This window comes from Chamaea fasciata, unplaced genomic scaffold (genome assembly GCF_029207755.1).
Source record: "Chamaea fasciata isolate MVZ Bird 193981 ecotype frontalis unplaced genomic scaffold, bChaFas1.0.hap1 SCAF_8, whole genome shotgun sequence".
Classification (NCBI taxonomy): domain Eukaryota; kingdom Metazoa; phylum Chordata; class Aves; order Passeriformes; family Sylviidae; genus Chamaea; species Chamaea fasciata.
This window is the reverse complement of record NW_027094093.1, coordinates 28,263,308-28,285,366: the sequence shown is the minus strand read 5'-3', so window position 1 is coordinate 28,285,366 and position 22,059 is coordinate 28,263,308. Positions and strand designations below refer to the sequence as shown.

Here is a 22,059-nt window from a genome sequence, read left to right as displayed (position 1 = left end):
ACCCAGAGAGAAGTGATTTAAGCTTTATTAAGAATGTGAAAAAAAATTTTTAACTTAGCTTGGGAATATTAAGAGACAAACTGCAGTTGCCTAAAAGGAGAGAATTTTGATGCATGGGGCAGAAAAGAATGATCAATGGTTCATAAATATAATAGTGGTAAACACAGTGACAGGAGAAAAAAATGTATGTGGCTAATATGATTGTTACAAATTTAGTAGCTTCTGCTGAGAGATCAGTTATAGAGGATTTAAGAACAAGGCAAAAAAAAAGAAAAAGAAATTGTTTGCAATACAAGATAAATGTGAATGCTTTGAAAACCAGAAAGGAGTTAGGTGGAAGAAGCACAAAGGAGTATGCTGCATTAATCCTGTTGTAGAATCATTTTATATTCCCTCATCTTAATTATAAGGCATATTCTCAAAACTCATTTATTGAATCTTTGACCTTCATAGAGGTCAAATGCAAATGTGCTGGAGGGGAGGTGAGGAAAGAGCCAGGTGGAAGTGGGAATGTTAAGGCAGGACTCAAACTGAAGGGAATTGAAAAATAAATCTTGGGTTGGCAGGAGCGTGCAGACTGGAGAACAGAACAGAGGATCTGGGAGGAAGGAATGAAAGACACTGCACCAGAGCCATCTTTGCAGGAGAAGGACCAAATACATTCCTTGTTGAGATGAAGCTTGGCAGAGCTTACTACAGCATCAGGTGCTGACGTCTGGTGTTGGAAAAGAGGAGGCAGAAGCAAGGCAAACTGTGACAGACCAAGCAGGGAGCCTGAAGGCATCTGTTTCCATCCTGAGGAGGATGATGGGTGGATCGATGCCGTGCACAGTGGTCAGGTTCTGTCTCCTGGCAGTGGCAGCAGGTGGGGGCTGTGTCCAGCTGGGCTGGGCAATGAGGGGACAGTAGGGCTTAGAAACACTTGAAATTTTTGTGGTGGGACAGTAGTGGCAGACAGCCATCATCCCCAACACTGCAGTTTTGATTTAAATTGTAGTGCACTTCCAATAAAAAATAGACTTGAGAATTACCATTTAGATTCTTGATAAATCAACCCCATTGCTTTTTTCCCCAGACTGACTCCTTGTTCTTCTCTGAGACCAGTATTTGGTTTACACTGATCGAGGGCTGGACTCAACCTCTGCACATGTTGCTGGGAATGTTGGTGGTATTTGAATTACGAAGCTCTTGATATGAAGAAATTGAGAGATTCGGGTCCTTTTTGGCTTGTCATTTCCACACTGACCACTGAAAAGTATTGCTGCATCTGTGGATAAATGTAGCTTCCTCTGAGCCTTCCAGAGTATTTAGGACTGGATGGATGTTGGCTTCACACTTAATTGGAAATGCTGGGGAGAGGAGTTGGAGGCAGGTTACAGGGAATTCTACAGTTTTGGTTCTTCACTTTCTCTGTATTTACGTGTTCCTTTCTGACGGAGCACAGATGGTCTTAGATTAAGGAAAATACATGCCAGAACTGCAGGCTAGGCTCAGACTGGGAGTTAAGCTTGACATGAAATAAGCAGAAGGCTGTAATTAGCTTATCAAGAGTGTTAGGCACCTGGTGGAGGAAAGCAGAAATGTAATGCACAATGTAGCTATAGAACAATAAAAAATACTGAAATCTTTTTTATGAAACATGGAGGACTTTTCACTGCTGACTTTTTATTCCACCCTAGCCTGGTAATTTCTGGAAGGTCCTATTTATTCTTGGTTATTAGTGATTTATCAAAAATGGCCTTTTGCTGACAGTTTGTGATGCTGACCACCAAACCCCATAGAAGCCAGAGAGTCTAAAGGTCAAAATCTATGTGTGTTGCCCACAAACCTTCCTGAGAAGCTTTATACCACACTTGCCTCTGCACCATGTGAACTCCCTGGTTGCAAATATCAGTTGTCTCACTGGTCCTTCTCATTCTTTCTGCCTGTTTTTTTGCAGCCATGTGCTGGGTTTCACCTCTATGCTAGGATTTAGGCCCACTGGGGCAGAATTGCCTTTTAATTTCCAACAGAAATGCCTAGCAGAAATGCAGCTGAGTAGTCAGTGTGCTTCTGCAGTACATGTCAAAATCATTCTAGGAACTGGGTCTGGATCTTTTTTCTAGGTCTGCTAGAAAACAAATAGAAATTCTTACATACATCTGCTGAGCTGAATAGGAAAAGTACAAAGACTCCTTTTTAGTTGAGTGTTTAGAATTTTTTTGCCCATAGTACTGAAGCTCAAAAACTATTACTTTAAACTGGGGAAGAGCAAGACGGAGAGTCTGGTTTCACTTAAGTTCCTGTGGTTCGGGCAGGATTTCTGTTTCCAGCCTGCCTTGCAAAACTTTCCCAGTCTCTCTGGCTTGCACAAGACTGGTCTTGGCTCATTAAAGTAGTCTCAGAGCTTTCGTTTGGTCTCAATAATGCAGCTTTCACTTAATTAAAGATTTCCAGTGCCTTTTGTTTTTTTCCCCTTTTGGTTCTACTACACCAAGCCTAAGTGCACAACCAGAAAAGAATTTTGATAGGATAAAATAAATCACATGCACATTTATTTGTTTGATTTTGCACTGCCCTATTTTTTTTTTCCAAGCCAAGGCAAGACTCAAACAATGTTCAACCTCTCACACAGTTTTAATGAGAATATATTGCATTGTTTGTCATCTGAAAGAGTATTAGCACCTCCCAATGCAATAGATGTGATTTCCCTAAAGAAAAACAGGAGGCACAAAACAGTGAAAATGTCATCTTAGTTCTTCATTAGTCTCTTTAATACTGCAGGAAGTGCTGATTTTGATTCCTGAGTCTTAGCCTAATTGTTGTAAGACTCAGATCCAAATTGGACAGTTCCTCAAACTTATTTTAGCTTCTTCTCAAAGCAAACAAATAAATGCTGAACAAGTATATTCAATGATGTAACCTGGAGAGGAATAAAGAATGCAAGACTTCCCCACTTAGAAAGCTGGTAATATACAGACATTTCACATGGGCTTCAGTGATTGCATTTTCGGTTTGGAGCATATATGGCAAGATTGCATTTCATAGCTGAACCCTTAATGCGGGTGAACAAAATTGCACTCAGTTGATGGTGCAGGATTTGTCCATAAGCAGAGGGGGAGGGAATGCAAAAAATGTATAGTAGGGAACCCTTAACATCTCTCCATAAGCAGTGAGATTCAAAGAGTTACAATGGCAAGGAAACCCAGAGTAGAAAAATGAAGGAGAACAAAATCGCTTTGCTTGATGCAGAAATACAAAGGAGACTATAGCCATGGTAAATTGATTTTGTACTGAATATGGGCTGGTCCATTGGAGGGGGTTTGGAACCTCCTACTCCAGGAATCATTGTGTAAAACAGTAAGAGGAGGCTGCTTAGAAGTCTCGTCACATCTATCAGCAGAGGCCACAAAGAAGAAGGAGGGATTTGGTTCTCAATGGCGACTCTGCCAAAGAACATAAAGGGGTGGAGATGGACATCTTTTGGCCGTAGAGGAGCCTTGAGAGAAGAATTGCCTCCCCTATATCAAGGGAAACCATTGCTGTGACTACATTCATTGGCTCACTTCTTAGAAATAGCTTGTTGTACCTTGTTTGTATCAACTGAAGAAAAGAAACCCCAAAACAAAGCCTGTTCTTTACAGAATAAACAGTGCTGGTGCTATGAGAAATAGTGCTATGTGATACCCACCTGGACAGTGACAACTGCACCTGCCTGTACATCAGCTGTACTTATATTCCTGACCTGTGCTTGACTGCAGTGAAATTTTTCTTTAATTATTTTCCCCTCAGTATATTTTAACCTCTTTATTTAGTTATTTTATTGACTTAACATATAATCTTATGTCTCTGTAATCTCCAGTACATTTTGTAAATGTTTGCTATCCTAAGCTGTAAACTGAATGTGACATGGCAAGAAACCAAATTCTACTGTGGCAGTTAATTACCCAGTGTGCTGAAAGTCTCATCTCAGTTTCTGTATGCCTTCGTTCTTCACTAATAGCAAAAACATTGTCATCTTTCCCCAACACCCTCTCTGCTGTTCTCCAGTTCCAGATTTTGTCACTCATTCTAAACTGGCTATAGGTGAGAGCTTCAAGGTCTTTTTTCACTATCATCCCAGTTTACTGAGACTGTCAATTTATATTTGGCCCCATCCATGCTTTTTCATGCTTAAAAGCAATTGCTTTCAAAAAAAGATAAGCATTCCCATATAGAACTTTCAACTAAATCATTGCACTGTTAAGCACTTTCAAGCAAAAGGAAGTAGATCAACAGCTAAATGAAATCATTGTCACAGACTGACATTTTTCTTTACATAGAATGATAAAAATACAAACACTAGATAGCGGAAACAGAAATGCAGTGCCATCTTTATCTCTCTTCTTCAGAGCTGTATCTTCCTTCCAAAGCATCGTGTTGGCGTGTTCATCTAACATTGCTGTGTAAATATGTAACTGTCAAAGCTCAGCATACAGGCAGAGCAGAGTGGGCACTCCTCTCTTTATCATTATGGACAGCTCTGCATTCCAGCATCTTTGTACACTTACACTGATTCTCCTCTCTTTGGATGTATCCTTGTGGCATTGCATTAGTGCTTGTATTAACATTAAGGTCTTCCACAAACCTTCTTATCACTGTCAGTGAGAGGTTTACCCCACTCTGAATCAGCCCATTAAGCCAGCACCTCTCTTGTCCATGGTTGATGTGCATTCTCCTCTTGCTTTTTCCCACATGCCCACTTTGGGTCTTAGAAGAATCCCATCCCTGATATAATAAAACTCTTCTGGTTACAAAAACATCACAATGAGTAATGTGGCTGGTGAGCTGTGACCTTTCCCTTTTGTGTGGTTGTGCTCTGTTGTCTCTCAGTGCTCTGCTGTCCACTGCTACCTAATGCCCCATTTATTATTGCACTTCACTCATAAGGCATTTTGACAAGGCTGTGCCTACCCAGGCTTGCCCAAGGGGTCCTGGGATGCAGTGGAGGCTCACAGGTCCTATGCAAACTGCAGATTTGGATGACAAAGTTCCATTATGTTAAAAAGCTCAAATTCTCCTGTGTATGGGATTCAGCATCAAGTTACAAATGTTAAACAGCAAAGTTACTGAAAATACATTTAAAACAGTGGCAAGACAATCTGCTTGCTTCAAATACGAATTTTAATTTGACAGCACCTAAGACTGAGCCAGCTGCTCCATTGTAACACGTTCTTTGTACACTAAAATTCCTGAAGAGCTGAAAAACGCTGTAATCTGTACATGACTGTTGTTTATCTTAGAAAAGACCATTTTAGTTTTAGTACTTGGTATCAAATGTTCTTTACTAAATCTTTAGACAATTGTCTTTAATAATAAGACTTGGACTTGTACAATGCTTCCATTTGGGTACACTGTAGAAACTGTGATCTGTTAAGCCTCATACAATGCTCCTTTCAGGTAAGGGAATGCATAGTCTGAAGTTGTAAATTCCTACCTGACACTGCAGAGAGGGGGGAGCGTCAGATTTACAGACCTTATGTTGTTTGATGGAATCTCCTGCAGGACAAATGGAAGTTGAAGGCACAAACCCTCCAATTTCTTTTAGTAGATGAGATTGTGGCCATGCCCCAAGATGTCAGAAAGAAGAGGACAGGATGCATGGAGTCTTACCCATTGTTCTAATCTCTAACCCCATTCCCGCATGCACCACTGATTCAGTGCATGTATTTTGTGACACTTGCAAAAAAGCTGTCTAAGAACTCATTTGTGCTAGACAGGAAAGTTTTTAGTCTGCAAGAGAGCAAAGGTCAGTGCTCATCTCTGCCTCTGACATGCTCAGTGGCTTTTCCTAGTCAGTTGACCTCTCTGTGCATCTAGTTTTCCCTTCCTCCCATGTGCCTGTGTTTTCTGTTTAGATTGTAAGTTCTCTCAGACAGAAATTCTCTCCCACAGCATGTTTGTATATTGCCTAGAAATATGGGGTCACAATCTCAGTTCACTCCTCTATGTGCTTCTATAACACAAGTAAATAACAAGGGATCTTGAAGCTGTGAAAGAGAAAATCAGTAACATTGACCACCACAGAAGAATTCACAGCAGCTAAAAACTTTCTCTGAAAGAGTAATATTTGCAGTTGAGAGCAGATTGTGCCTTCAGGCACAGACACCCAACTGTGGTACAGGAGCTTACCTGCTTGCTGCAGAGCTGTGCACAGGAGGAAAGCTGTGAAGCATTTTACCTTGTATCTGAGATACAGGAGGACCATGAACAGGGTGAGTTACCATGACTCATCTGAGGTACAGGACCTCATTTGGGCTGGGATAACTTGATCAAAAAAGCTGAGCTCCCTTACCTGGAGTCTGGAGCCTTGTTCTGCCTGGTGTTAGAGTGGTGCTTTGTCCAGTTGTGCCTGGAAACATAAAAGGAGAGGACAGACTACTCTAAATCAACAAGGCTTAAGAATGAAGCCAAAGAAAACAAAGTCAGTCTTCTGAAAACACTCCTCCCTCTCTCTTGGTTGAATGCTGATGGACACCATTTTTTTGTGCAATAGGTGAACCAAGGCAGAGGAATGTATCTCAGACTATTGTGTTCCCCTTTGCAAGGATGTGATAACAGTCCATGAGACAGAGAATCACGAATATCCAAAGATGGTATTATTTGGAACTGAGTGAAATATCCATTCTTAAAATGAACACGTCCTTCTTTTGATAGATTATTCCATCCTTACTATGCCAGTATGAAGCAGCCACTTCTTCTTGGCATGAACAGAGTGAGCAATTGTGTTCGGCAGCCAATAAATGCTAGGCCAAAAGCAATCCCTGTACAGTAAGACGCTGACATTTGTTTGTAGAGAGAGGGTCTGACTCAGAGATTAAGGTTATAGGAACTGAAACCCACTGATGGGTTTTTTTCACTTATTTGTTTGTTTGTTTGTTTGCCAACCTCCATCTTCCAAGTGTTACACCTAAAGTCTTCCCCAGCTGGGTTACTGTCCAGTCACTCCAGAAAAGCCATGGGTCTGGGTCAGTCTATTGTTAGGCACTACAGGTTTAAATGGAACAAACAGCTCGAGTTTTACCACATCTTGAAGGATCTGAGATCACTTAAGGGAAATCAATTAATAATTTGATAACACACAATGCAATTCCCTTCATCCAAACCCCGTCCTCTCCCCGCAATGAATTGACTGAATTTTGTGATCATTCCTCATACCTGTCACTGCACGCAGCAGTGATCTGCAATTCGTATACTGCAGTGTGAAGCAAAACTAATTATTGAAGTTTGGCATTCTGTTCTTTTGGTATTAGTTATCTTTTTATCAGACATGATTATCACAGTTTTAATAAATTACCAGTGTTGGAACCTCAGAAATGGCCTCTAGGGTATTAGGCTACTGTTCTCTATTATAAGGAAGTTAGATTTCAAGAAGTTATTATTTATGGAGCACTGTAAATTTTCCTTGTCCTCAAGAGACAAAAACCAATGCTTCAAAAAGGGAATTTAACTTTCCATTTTTAGACTAAAACAGCAAGTATTTATGGAGAAGTTCTGGCGGATTAAATAGGGAAGAAATAGCTAAAGTAGGAATGTTTTCACTGTAAACATCATAGAAATAGAAGAACCTCTTCATGGATTTTCTGCATTCAGCCTATAGAACTTCTTTGAAAGTTTTTTTTCTAAGTACTGTAAGACCCAGCATTTATCAATTTCTTTTAAATGCTGCAGCGTTTGCCCAGAGAAGGGTAGATCTACACTGCTGCTATGTCATGTATACACTTCAAAGTATATAGAAACGTAGGGAAACACTTGTGAAATGGATTTGTCATTATCAGCAAGAATCTATGGGTGATATTTTAGAGGTCTGAAGTCTGTTTGTCAGTATGTATGGAAAGGCTGAGGCTGGCATCTTGTAGGGGAATGAACCAGCCTCTGAGCAGCCACTGCAGGAATGGCTCTGCACCCCAATTTAGCAAAGTCCCGAAGAATGTGGTTAAGCTAAACTGGTCCAGTAAGGTGTGTAAATATGTGCTTTACTTACATTGAAGTTGGCAGATTCTAAACATAGGGCAGAAACATAGTCCCTCCATATTCTTCTCTCCGCAGACTTGAAGAAAATCTTTCATACCTTGCTGTGAAATGAGCTGATCCAAGACAATTTTGTGAATGTAAATAAGAGATGAAAGGATTTTTGGCCTGTATATGGAATCTAGGAAGCAAGGTTTGGGGTTGTTTTTTTTCCAGAGGTACGTTTTTCTGAACATTCTGGTGCCTTGTACAGTTACTGTAAAGGAAGATGTAGATAAATACACTGGGAAAGGAATCACTCTGCCAGCTCAGGTCTCCAGTGCACAATAGCTGTCACAGCACAGCACCTCCTGCCCTCCTTCCTCATGCATAACTCAGCAAAGGCTGATGTGACTGGCAGGCTCTGCTCGGGGTGCCCTCGCAGCACAAGCAGAGAACCAAAATCACCTCGCATTCTGTGGGCAGGTAGAGAAGTCTCCTGTGGGCACTGCGGAGGGTTGATGGAAATGGAAACTCCTGCGTCAGCAATCCCTGCACACCCGAGCCTGGGACACAAGGTGCTGCTTTTGCTTCTGCTTCTGCATCTGCTGACAGTAGCAGAAACCTGAGGAACACAGTACCTTCTAGAAAAAGCTGGCATCTCACAGAATCAGTACCTGGTTTGGGCGGTGTTTGCTTGTTTGTTTTGTGGTGGTTTTGTTTGTTGAGTTTGTTATTTTTTTCTAGTAAGCTTGTACTTGAGGGATTTTTGTTTCCTTTCAAACATACACAATGTGCATTCTGGTATTACACATTTTTCCCCTCATGGGAGAAAACAAATGGTTGTGGGTTTATCTGCAGGCATGCAAGTGGTTTGCGTGGAGCACTTGTTTCATGGAAGTGAGGTTGGTAACAGATGGATAGGTTTGTAATAAAACACCTTAGATAGGTCTAATTAACAATGGGTTTAATTGATAAATATGCATGTAATATATTCTCATCCAATCTTAACTTTCCAGTTTTCAAGCAATGTTTTGGTTTTGCATGAAAACCTGCAACCTCTATTGTGCAAGTACAGTGCAGGGATTAGTGTATGCTTAATCTATAAATTCATATTGTGGTGGTGAAATATAAATTGCTGACCTGGGTGAAAAAACTGGTCCATAGAACTCTAAGAGATTTTCACATTAACAGTTGAGGATGCACGTAACTATTGATAACAGGACTTGCTAGTGACAGGCAGGTACTTTGGAAGCCAACACTGGGATGTGCAGGTAATTAAATAAATGTATCTAGAAAGTTTCTCTCAGCAGTGCGTGCTGAATAACTGATGTGACAGCACATGATGAGCTAGAATTCCAGAGCACTGTTGATCTGCAGTCGGAACTGGTAGCAAACTGTGATGCTTATAATTTATTGGGAGAGACATTAACTCTTTCTTTCTGTGTCTGGATGTGACGTCTGAATATTCAGATATGTACTGAGTAGGCTTAGCTACTGTGGCCCCTTCTGTTAATTTCTAGTTGGGCAATGCCACACCGGGTACATGTGATTGTACACATTAATGCTTCTCTGGGATTGTCTCCTTCATGGGACTTCTAAAAATGCAGAAATAATACACAAACATGCAATTTTTAATTTTTTTTTTTTTAATGATTGAGAAAATCTGCCTGCATAGAACTCAAGAAACAGAGATGTGAAGGACCAGCTGTCCTTGCAAACAGGCTGAAGGAAGGCTCTTCTATTTGCATTTTCAGTTCAGGGACAAAGTTGCTTGTTGTCTGGTGTCTGTCTGCACAGGTGGCTGGGCAGTCCTGCCCATGGTTTGCATGGCTCATCTTGCACAGCAGCTGCAGCCCTGAGCAGCTCCCCTCACATGGCACATGAATCTGGGTACCCCCATCCTGCAAATGGGCCATGTGGTTATAGAGTAGGTCTTCAAAATGGCTGGAAACACTGTTAGAAACTGCATTTCTTCTGGAAATGCATGAGGGAATAAATACTTCAGAGTTTGTAAGGAGGTAGCTTGAGAAGCTGAAGTGCTCTCTATAAGGATGTAATGGGAGGAATTGCTGACCCCTGACAGCCTGAAAAGCTGATTGCTTGGTTGCTTAAGCACATGGCTAGTACATACTGTCTTGTATTTGGATATAGCCCTGCTCCCAGGTTTGTCACATTTTCAAACTGTCTTCCACAACCATGCCATGTAAATTGTTTTATTGCATATGGGTCCAGACACGTGTACAGTTTTTGACTGACATATGTAGCAGGAGGTATAAAAATAATCCCAGATGTGTTTTCTGGGGCTGGGAAACTGAAATGTCTCAGACAACTGAGAAAATTAATCATAAATTCAGGATGATAATCCCAACAGAGTGACCAAAAACATCTGGTGGATACAGCTTGTACCTCATCCAAGTGTGCAGAGGCAGTAAAAGGAGTAAAAAAAAGAGAAAAAATAATTTAGTCTGTTGAGGGAGATGAGGAAAGGGAGGGGAGGCACCTAAGCTAGTGTTCAAGAACCTGGTTTTTGAGATGCATTATGATGAGGTAAGGAAGCCAGAGTACCAAGCACCTCTTACACTGCCATGCTGTTATGTAAGTGTTGAGTGGGTCTGTGCCTTGCTGATAAATATATGGGTACACACAGATGCACCCCAGGGAGAGAGATCTTTCTGAAAGCTGCTCTGTCAAATGTCCAGGAGTTTGATCCTGGGGCAAAATGGATCAAAGGCAGAGGAAGAACATATGTTCATCTGTGGAGGAGGGGCTTTGGTTGGACATTAGTGAGAAGACACAGAGCACAGCACCAACATCCCACAGGGAGTTTGCACAGAGTAGCCCAAGACAACAGAAGTGACAAGGGTGGGACATTTTGACCTGAAAAGACTGCTGATCAGTCAAGTAAGGAAACCAAACGATGCTGGGGAGCTCATGTGAAAGCCCCAGGCTCAGAGGTCTGAGCCTAGCCAGGTCCAAGCCACAGGCCATGGCCACAGATGTGTGCAGGCTCCTGAGAGTCCAGCACTGATCTAGTCTGTAGGTCAGCAGACCTTGCAGTACGAATATTTAAGTGCACATTAGCTGCTTGGCTTTGCAATTATACTTTTATTATTGTCAAGATGTTCTGCTTTTCAGGGTCATGAATATTTTCTTTGAGTCACTAGAGGTCATTGGAGTTACTCAGCCCTCAAGCTAGCTCTTCCCTGTCCTGCCAAAGGCATGTGTGGGACTTGTAAAACATGCTCTGGATTGCCATATTGCTTAATTATCCTCTTAGCTCTAATGAAGTGCACCCTGACTAATGGTGTAGGCACAAACAACATGTTGCTATAATTTGGGCCATCACCAAGATCATCTTTATCACTACTCATCAAGGTAGTGCTTCAGAAGGCTGAAGGGCAATGTGCCTAACAGAAGAAAACATTTAGGCACATTAGAACATAGCTGGAGGAGAGCAGTGCTCTGTCTGGAGCTATGTTTGCAACATGCCTCAAAGTTCTGTGGTGCAGGTGTCTGGCAGGAAGAGCTGGGTGACCCCTGGGGGGCCAAATTCTTCTGTGTTGTACTGCTGCAATCCCAGATGACCCAGAGTATTTGCAGAGAAGCAGCATCGATTGCTGAAGCAACCAACAATTTTTGTTTTCATTTTCTCCTGTCAAGCACTGTTAAGGTAAACTGGGCTGTATAATGGAAAGTTCTCTGTCTCTGCTTTTAAAATGGGAGTAAGGGCCTCACAATAAGTGATCTCTTTTTTAGATAACTTTTTTTTCTTTTTTTTATTAAAATCGTCAAAACTTGATTGAAGGTACAAAGACACCGTGTTTTAATGAGCATGGGCTAGAGCTGGGATTACAGATCAAAATCCTGCTGTGCAGTAGCTTTGCTGATGTCAATGGCTCCTGGTAGTCAGCAGGCAAAATTCCTTGCTCTCCTGTGATGGCTTACAATGTGAGCTCTGTCGTTCAGTGGCATTCCCTCTCAGGACGTGACTGAATGATCCTTTTCAGCAAGGACTTATCCCAGCTCTCACAAAAATGTTTCTGAGGCGCAAGCTTTCAGCCTCCATCCTGGGTTGGACTGCAGAATATGGGAGGTATTTCCCAAGTGGCTTCCAGGTAAAGACCCGTGTTCTTCTCTTCTCACACCAGATCTTTGCCTGTGCTCATGAAGTCTTTATTTTAAGTCAAATTGAATGGAGTGCTCAACTAATGGAGATATGCGCTTTTTTTTTTTTTTTTCCATTTGAATGAGATAGAAATATCCCTTCCCCAAATGTTGTATATAAATGCATTTCCTGGCTGGTTGCATTTCTTGTAGTTCTGAATAAATATCTTCATGGACCTGAGGTGGGAGTAGGAAAATTCATCCTCTCTTTTTAGTGGTTTCCCAACTTTCTCCTGCAAAAAACTGGATTTATCCTGTGTCAAGAGGACAATTTCTATGGCAGCCTAGGGTTTAAAAAGCATATTGGCTGCAGTGAGAAGTTCAAGAAGAGTTCAGATCCAGACCAAACTTTGAAGCTATTTCCTTTGTTGGTAATGGACTGAGGAAAATAAAAATAAAGAAAACCTGGCTCTGTTAAGGGAGCTTTGGATCTTCATCTGAACGTTGTGAGCTTGGCCTTCCCCTATGTAACAGAGCTGTTTTTCTGTTACTTAGAATGATGTATTATGTATAGTATGGATATTTATATGTATTTTCACCTCCAGCTAACAATACCTGCTTGAATTTGTTAGGACTATTTTTAAAAAGTGCTGAAAGGAGGAAATTTGGGGAGGGCGTTGAATAGTTGGATATTTTGCTAGAAATTTTAAATCTGAAAGTTCTCTCTAATGCAGCTCTTCTGGTCTTAACTTTACTTGTCAAGGAAGGGGCCTCTTCATTCTGAAGCAGTCAGAAGTGACTGGGGATCCCACATGCTCTCAGCCTCCAGTCAACAGTGCCCTCAGCCCTAATGTGTTTTACTCTACATCAGGACCTGACCCCACTTGTCTGGCATCACAAATCACCATCAGCCTTTTTCCCCTCTTCCCATCTCTCTGGGTTTCACCTGTCAGTTCCCAGTTTTGATCCAGCTTGATTCACTGCAGGGCAACTTAGAAGGTGATCATCTAGGGGGTAAATTTAAGAAGACCAACAGATTTGTGCAGAACTGCTGGACTTTGCTGTAGGGAATTTTTCTTTTTGGCAATGAAAGCTGGGGGTTTATACAGTGCTGTCCTCTTTAAAAAGAATGTGATGACTTGGTGTGTGGGGCTTATGTCTTGGACCTTCCAGCTGAGTGATGATCAGAAGTTATATTTACATGTAAATTAAAGTCTGTCCTCTGTGAACATTCCAGTTGCCACTGCCTCTGAACTTCTCATCTATTTATCATTTGTGTGCGCTGTGAGCACAGTGGGAGTTAGATACATGTTTACTGTCACAATGCTGCTTTTAAACTGGGCTGCGTAAATTGGCTGGAGATGCTTGCTTTTGTTTTGGAAGTCTCCAGACATGGTGGTTGGTGGCATTCTTGTGAGACTTGTGCATTTTGGTTTTTCAGGCAACAGCATGGGGTTCAGATGAAGACACCAGGAGGTCCTGTCAAAGTAAAGGGAAAACAGAGGTAAGTTTTTCTATGTTACCATGATGTTACGGGTAAATATATTTTCAACAAGTGAAATCCACACCGAGAATGTCTGACACCAGTTTGAGTCTCAAATTTGCAGCAGTTTAGCTGTACTGCCACGTGGGTATAAGCACCACCAAGCCAGCCACTTCAAAGGCCCCCTGTCCAAGTTATTACACTTGCTCTGCATGAAATTTAAAGATGATTTCACTGCTGGAGAGGACACAATTTGTGACACATCGGAGAGCAGAGTGGTGGCAAGCCAGGGGTAACATCCTGCAGAGGGATGTGAGGCCAGGCTGGCTTAGCCCAGGTCCTCAGCAATGAGCCACTGACATTCAGCCACATGGGATTCAATGTTTGCTTGCAGTTGGAGTTCATAGTTGTATAATTTCTTGGAAGGTGAGAATGAAATGTGCTCACACACTGCAATCTGTTCAGGTTGAATATCACAGAGCTGCTTTGGAGACAGGTGCACTCTGTTAAACTGCAGTTTGAAGTAAAAATTCCTTGAACTTGCACATGCTGTCCCAGAAGTTCAGAGTTTGCAGGCATTTCTGATCCAGCCATGGGGCCTTTCTGCCCTTCTTCTGAAAAGCTAAAACAAAGGAATCTATCTAAAAGCAGGATTTTTTTTGATTTTTCAAATGTGATATTCATGCCCTTTAAAAACCTTCAGTCCTCAACTGAGAGGGTGTCCATAGTCTTTAATACAACACTGCAAAGAGCTCTCAGTCCAAACCAGAGGAGCTGGACAAAAGATAAGATAGAATAAGCACAGTCTTTGATTAGGCACAGACAATCAAGCAGAGAGTGATTGTGTGGCTTGCCCAAAATGCTGGAATCTGCCACATTCCAGTTTTTTGCTTTAAACACGGGATTATCTGATCTTCCATTGACAATACTGTTTTTGTATAATAAAGTTTATGTGATTACTGTATTAACTTGTATATACACACAAAAAAAAAGAGCTAGCTTGAGTTTTGCCAGATAGGCAACAATTTGCTTTGTGTACCTGTAGAGAACAGTAGTATGGGTATCCTAGAACATCTCTTAGAGTTTCAAGTAGAAACTACATTATGCAGGAAAATCAACCTGGAAGGAAAATTGGTTGGGATGGGCAAACACCAAACACGGTCAACAATGAGAAGAAGTAGGACAAAATTGAAAAACTCCAAAATCCAAGACATGAGGAATTTTTGAATTTGTGATATTTGCACTTTCGGTGTGCAAAGAAAGGTTTTCCTCTTTTCTTCCATTGTAAAGTCTGTGAGATTTAGGTTGTATCCTGTTGTTCATGAAGAATTTGTATTTATAGCCAAGAAATATTTTGTCAACCCCTGGATAAAGCTATACATGTGACTGAACAACTTCTAGGGTCATTTCAATCTTTGCTACTGTTATGCCAAAAGTAAGCAATGGTCTGAGTATCTTCACTGTTGCCTTCTCACACTGCAAAAAAATTACATGAGCAAAATGCTCTGAACAGCTGAGTTTATGTGATTGTGACCCAGAGTCTGAAATCATTTGGTGGGTGCAGTGACCATGAGTGAAGTTTGGAGGAACAGCAGCTAAGCAGTCTGTTAGGCACTTCTTGATATACAATGGATGGCAAACAAAGGTGTTGACTAAGACTCTGACAAGAAGACAGGAAGCTACAAAGGCAGAAGGATTCTGCGGTGGCTAAGCAAACACTGATCTCCTAGGTCTGTCTCTACACTAACCTCTGTGTCCACAGCTGAGTCCCCCTGTACATTCATTGTTAGTTACACTGCAGAGAAATGACTCAGCACCAGCTCAAAAATACTGAGTTCAGTCTAGGCAGCTGATGAAGTGCTCTGCTCCAGCTAAGTCCAGATCTGACCCAGGATCTCTGCCCTTGGCTGGGTAAATGCAGGAGGTGAGGGCAGCACTGCTGTGAACACTTCTGATTCTGCTGTGCAGTGGTGGTACAAGGTGCAGAGCTCTGTCTGCCTCAGCTCTGCTTTGTCAAAACTTGACTAATGGCAGGTTTCTACCCAGCACAGATGATTTGATGATAAATAGGTTATGGATTGTCAGACACTTAGATATGTGGTGATAGAGGCTAGAAATAAGGAGAACCTTTGGATCTTACATTAATTCACAGTCTAGTTTCCCTAAGTTATATGACTGGTAAATTTTCCTTGCCCATTTAATAATATATGTACTTTAGGTGAAGCTTTCAAAACTGGCTCATGTATTAAAATGCTTTTTTTATTGTGCCTGTTGAGTATCTAAATAAGATTCTTCCTGCTGCTTAGAAACTCTCTTCCTAAAATGTACAGAGCTATACCCAAAGAAAAATAAGAAACACAAGAATAAAAGCCACAAAATGCATATCACAGAAGTGTAATTATTATAATAGTTACTTCCCATTTGAGTACTTACTGTCTAGAGAAGAGGCAGATGAAAAATCTGGGTCTCGGGTCTCAGGTCTAAGGTCTAAAAATGGTCTAATGTACCATTTTTTCTGACACCTCTGGCCATGAATTTCACTTGCTTATTCCTAAATTGAGCTCAGTACCTGTGTTTGTCTGCTGTACCTTTTTGAAAAAGATGGAAAGTTTTGCACTGAAGGCCTTAAGCAAATGTGCTCCCTGTGCTTTGCTGGGTTGTTCTAATGGCAGATCACCTTCCCTTGTAACATGTACTTTAGTTTTGATTTGGATCTGGCCTCAGTTTTGAGTGGCTGGATTTTGTTTTGCCCTTCTCTGCTTGATTAAAGAGCTCTTTAGTTACCAATATTTATTTTTTTACAGAGGCACTTACATGCTCTTTTCAATGCAGTACTTTTGCTTTTTGATAAAGTAAAAAGATGAGTTCTCCAAGTCTCTTTCTCTAAGTCATTTTTCTACTGCCCTTGAATACTTTCTGTCTGTTTTCTGCACACTCCAATTTTTCACCTGTATTCCCTTGTCAATCTCTCTAATGCCTGAGTGTGATTAAAACAGCCTTCCACCCTCCCCAGTTCATATACATGGCAGTTTTGTAAGCTCCTCATGCAGAATTGCCTGGCCACTGTGACCACTAAATCTTTTTCACAGTTTCTACTCTTGGGATGTAATCTCTGTGCTCATACATAAAGCCCTTTTGTTCCTCTTTCTTTAATGCATAATATCTTTAAAAAATGCGCTTTTTTTTCGTTAAGTCCAGCTCACCAACCATCCTGGCACATATCACTATATATATATATATATATATATATATATACAGTGAGGCATTGGCCTCACTGTTAGTTGCAGCTTTTGCCGTCTTCAGGTTATATGTTTGCTAAGAAAAATGTTGATATTGGGCCAGTACCATCCCAGCTGGGCCTCCACTAGAACAGCAAGTTTATGAGTGATTTCAATTTGAGGATTTTTTTCATCACAGTAATTTATCAGATTTTAATCACTTAATGTATAAGTTCCTGAACCTGATTTTAAAATTAACTCTCTGCAATATATCATGCAGTATTAAAACAAACACCTCAGAAAAGTCTCTTTCATTGATGTTGTTTTTATCAACTAAAACTTGTGGTTTCCTCAAAGAAGTGTACATGCTTTTCTTGCCATGTCTCTGGAGAGCCACGCTGGCTTCCACAAGTAATCATTCTTATTTTTGCACCATTTATAGAGTGTCGCATGATCAATATCTTTAAACTGTCCCCTGGAAAACATCCACATTACTGAGACAGTGCAGAGAACAAAGTCAGTGTTATGTTGCCTTTCTTTGTGTCTTCCAAATGAAATCATCCAGAGGTTGTAGTTAAAATGAATGATGGATAGAGCAGAAGGGGAAGAGCTGTATTTAATTTCATTAGGAGTTGCTCAGTTCCTAGTTTGTAATTGGTTTGTCTCTGCATAACAACGGCCATCCACCACATCTAAGGAATTTTGCCTAACATGGAAAATTGTGGCTTTTTAAACATTAGAACTTTGGTCTTTCTTTTGTCTAAGCACCGAATTATTTGTTAATGTTCCAAAAGCAGCACACCATCTTTTTAAACTGTGTAAAGAAACCATTTGGGGAAATGGACAGTGAGAAATGGCAGCTCTTCCATTCTGCCCTGAGAGCTTTGTGTAGCCAGGAGGAAGATGATGCACTAACATTTCTGGAGCAAGAAAGGAGTGAGAGTGCTCTCCGATAGGCATCCAGGCATCCAGCTGGGTTGTCCCACTGCATTTCCAGTACAGCTGCTTCTTCTTTTTTTTCTTTGTATGGTGTCCTGTTGCTGTGGATGCACAAGGTTACAGGGAAATCCTAGCCCAAGGCTTCAGCCTGGTGGAATGGGATTGGTGCATAGAAATTGCTGAGCTAAAGGAGGAATGAGCTATTTCAGACCCTCCAGTGACTATGTGTCACAAAGAGGATGCTTATCTGCTTATCTGGTGGAACTGGGAAACTCCACACCACTTAAAAATAATAGGAATCCAGGTAGGAGAAGCACCACAGAAACCCCTGGGGAAACAGAAATAACTGTGAGGCCATCAAATACTTTTATCCCCTGTGTATTCCCTGGGGAATAGGGACCTGAACCTACATTCCTATTACTTCTGCTAAGCTATCAATGCAGAATCACCCCCCAAATAAATTTGATTAGAAGTCTATTAAAGAACATTTAGCTGGAAAAATCATTAGCAATTCTCTTTGCTATTTGTTCCACTCAGAGGAGAAGGGTGGTTTGGTTGGGGCCTTGGATTAAAATGAGTAGCAGAATTGCTCGTCCAAGGCAGTAAATACAGATGTCTGAGAGTGTATCAATAGCAGTGCTCAAGAACCAAGTTTGGTCCGGCTTATTTTTTTAACAAATTGGAATAAACTACAGCAGATAAACTAAATGTTTGTTGCACTCTAAAATATCACAGAAGGGGTAACTTGGAGTTCTGCTGGCTGATTTTCGGAACTCCAGGTTGTGCTCCAGGAGTCTGTGTTTCTCTACTGAACGTGGCAGACTGTCTGCAACAGCTATTTTCCTATACAATGTTTAACTGTAAAATAGATCAGTATGTCATGAAATAGTGTTAACCAAGAATTAAAAAGGAGATCTCTGACAACAGGGCTTGGGTAGTTTATTTAAACTAGAAAGTCATTAAAGTAGTGCCTGTGTATAGCTTTGCTTTCAAAGAAAAATGCATCTGTACAATGAGATTAAGGGTTTATAACATTTTAGAACTCTGGAGTTTAGAAATGACAGAATAAACAACTAAGAAACACCTACAGCTGACTTATTTGCAGCAGCCTGAAACTTTTCTGAACTTTACCTCAAACTGAAGCTGCAGGAGGTCAGCCCCTCCATTTGCTGATCTGTCCATGTGAATGGAGGCGGTAATAGGGCACCACTCTTGCTTCTCAGGTTTGAATTGTGCTCTGAAAGCAACCTGATGTCTCTGTGAGCTAGAAAGAAACCTGGTCCTGTCCACAGTCAGGGACATATAGCACTCACAGTCAGTGCTTGAATAGTAATTCTAAATACTACAAAAAAATTAAATAAATGAGAATAGGCTTAAACTGAGGAGGTGGCAGGAAGGGGCTTCAGTGCAGTTTGTTCTGACTGTGAGATCCTGTGGCCTTGTAGTCTTGAGCATTAGAAGTCATGTCCTCTTCCTTTCTAGGAAAACAAGGGTCATTAGACTGAGAAAAGTGATACCTTCTAAATTTATGGCCCTATCTCAATAAAGGGATAAGTACCAGGTAATTTTGGGGAAGGAGCAAAGTGTGTAACATAAACATTCATAGGAAAATCAGAAATACGCTTAATTCTTTGGTGGTGAGCCACAGGTTTTTATCAGCTCTGCCATATATTTAATAATAATAATCCTAACTAATATAACTGAGTTATTCTTATTAACCATATAAATATGCAGTCTTCCCCCTTTATTTAAAACCTTAATCTCTTGATCCCTGTAATATCTTCTGGTGATGAGATTTGCAGACTGATCATACACAGACTTTACTGTCTGCTCCATAATGTGAGAGCAGGATCCAAATATTGTCTTGTCTGGACAGAGGTGAGTTCAAACTTGCCAAATTTTCTGCTTATATTACAGCCCATCTGATTTTTGCTTCCTGTGTGCCTAGAGTTTTCCAGACACATGGAAGAAACTGCATTAAATAGTTTGTATTTTCTGTAGGGGGTTGTGAGATCATCCTACTATCCAGTTGCCTCAGCTATGACTTGTTGCAGAGAGCACTCTATTGAATGACTTTTCAGAGCAAATCCGGGCTGGTTTAAAGAACACAGAGAGGCGGCTGTTCCTTGCTATTTATTTTGAGAATAGGGTAGTAAGAGGATCTAATTAAATCTCCCAAACACTGTCTTGAGAAAAATCCTGCAAGCTGGAGCATTTAAGTGGTTTTGTTTCTTTGCTTTTGTTGGAGGCTTCATAGACTGATGTGACTGGCCATGGGTACAGCAATAAGAAACACGAAGTGAGCACCGTATTCCTCTTTGGGCCAGGCAGGTTGGGGAGATGTGGTCTGGAAGTCAGACCTTTGCGTGTGTCCTCTAACCCAGTGTGTGTGACCACAGCGAGTTTAGCACCTGCATTGTTTCAATTCCCCCAGCTGAGAGAGCTGGGCAGACAATGTGCATCTGTTTCAGAACATTACTTAAAGTGTCTAAATTGCTTTGAGACCAGTCCATGAAATGAGCATATTATCATTGCTCTCCCTCCAAGAGCATGGAGTGCTGCTACCACCATCAGTAAGGCAGGTCTAGGGAAAATGCCTGCTCAGTTAACTCATAGGAACAGCTACAGGTAGACATGGCCCACACCTGGCAGCATTATTTTTAAGCAGTAAAAATGGAGTAAAAGTGTGCAACAGATTCATCACTGCCAGCAGACTGCAGCACATAACCTTCCACAGAAATTATTTTTGTGCGTTATCTTCTCAGCTGGGAAGATTTTTATAGAAACAGAGGTTTGTTAATCTGTAATACAGCTCTGTGCAAATAAAGAGAATTCTCCAAATTAGGATTTTAGATTTTTTCTGGACAGGACTTTAGTTAGGAATACATTGTAGTAGCTAGGCAGGAAAGGGTCCAGCAACATAACTGGTCTTAGCTGTTCTAGGTCAGAAGCTGCACAAAGCAGAGAATGGTGGCAGTGGAGGGGGAGCAGCTGGATATTCTTATTGTGTGAAATTTGAGTACAGAACTGGATTGTAGGTTAGATGGCAAATCAGTCATATTCTGAAAACAACACTCTTTTGGGAGACAACCTAATACTTTTTTTTTTTACAGCATTCGTTCAAGGGTTTTTAGTACTTTGCAGTCAAATATATAGTGGTCCTAAAATTATGTGGGATTGAATAACTGTACTCTACAGAAAGAGGGATTACTTAACCCAGTCATGAAACACAGACATCTCTAGGGCAGGAAGGAACTGACAGGACTCCCAGCACCATGCAGCAATGACAGGAGAGGGCAGAGAGGCTGGCAAGACCTCTTGCTTTGTCTTGCTAAAGGAAGCAATGAGACCACTATTCTCAACACACAGCAGGTGGGACAGTGCTTCTCAAGGTCATGTTTGATCGACTGATGCACAATCACCATGACTGATCTGCTTCTGAAATAAAAGAGTTGACTCAGCTATGAATCTGAGCTCCCACCTCATTTTTGGGTGCCTCATTTTTTGGTGCACTGGATACGTGATTCCTGCTGCCCCTCAAGACTGGCAGCATGTGCTCTGTGGCACCCAGTAGCCTCTTTCTAGGCTGGGCAAGTGCTCCTGGGCAGGCTCTGGAGTGCAGTCTGTGCCATTCAAAAGCAAGGATCATATATCATGTCCATGCAGTTGCCATCTGTGGCTAACCCTCGCAGGTTTCTACGTTAAATCCTTTCCAAACAGCAAATGAAATAAGATGGTGTGTGATCCAACGAAGCAAGCCTCTTCCTTTCCAGATGATAGGGGGTGTTTTTACACTGCTGAGTCTTGCAAATGAAGTCTTCAGGGAAATGATCAACAGCATGGAGCACTGTGAGAAAGGCACTTGCTGAATGATTGCTGCATACAGGAGGGAGAAGTGGTGTCTGCAGCTGTAGGCTCAACTTAGTGGCAAATGATGATCAATTGGAGGGAAGAAAGCAAAGCAGCCCGGGTAACCCAGCTGAGGTTGCTGTTTTTTAACAAGTTTCCTTTTCTGTTTATGGTACAACATAATAGACTCTCTTCCCTTAGGGCCCAGTCATCGCTCATATCCTCTCCTCTGAGGTGGCCCAGGGCCTGGGGCAGGCAGGCTGGTGCGTGTGGCTCATTGGGGCTCTTTGGGGGATCCTTGGAGCAGGTGGCTCTGCAGCCTCTTGCACTGCCTCTGGGAATTGCACACTAGTCTCTCACCTCCCTTTCCCTGTGTGTATTGTTAGAAAGTTCCTGTCTTACATGGCCTCCTCCACCCCAACTACTTAAGTCCAGGAGAGGCTCAGTTAGCCTGATCTGCACTCCACAGGTCTCTGGATATGAGGCTGTGGGGAG

At 41.5% G+C, this 22,059-nt stretch overlaps 1 protein-coding gene across 2 annotated transcripts in view; it reads left to right on the top strand.

Moving 5' to 3' along the window:
- SEMA5B (semaphorin 5B) overlaps positions 1-22,059 on the top strand; it is a 265,869-nt gene that overhangs the window by 174,808 nt on the left and 69,002 nt on the right. For both annotated transcript variants that reach the window (XM_066190263.1, XM_066190264.1), the window contains exon 6: positions 13,517-13,579. In XM_066190263.1, coding sequence (XP_066046360.1) covers positions 13,517-13,579 — 63 coding nt within the window. The remainder of the gene's footprint in view (positions 1-13,516; positions 13,580-22,059) is intronic.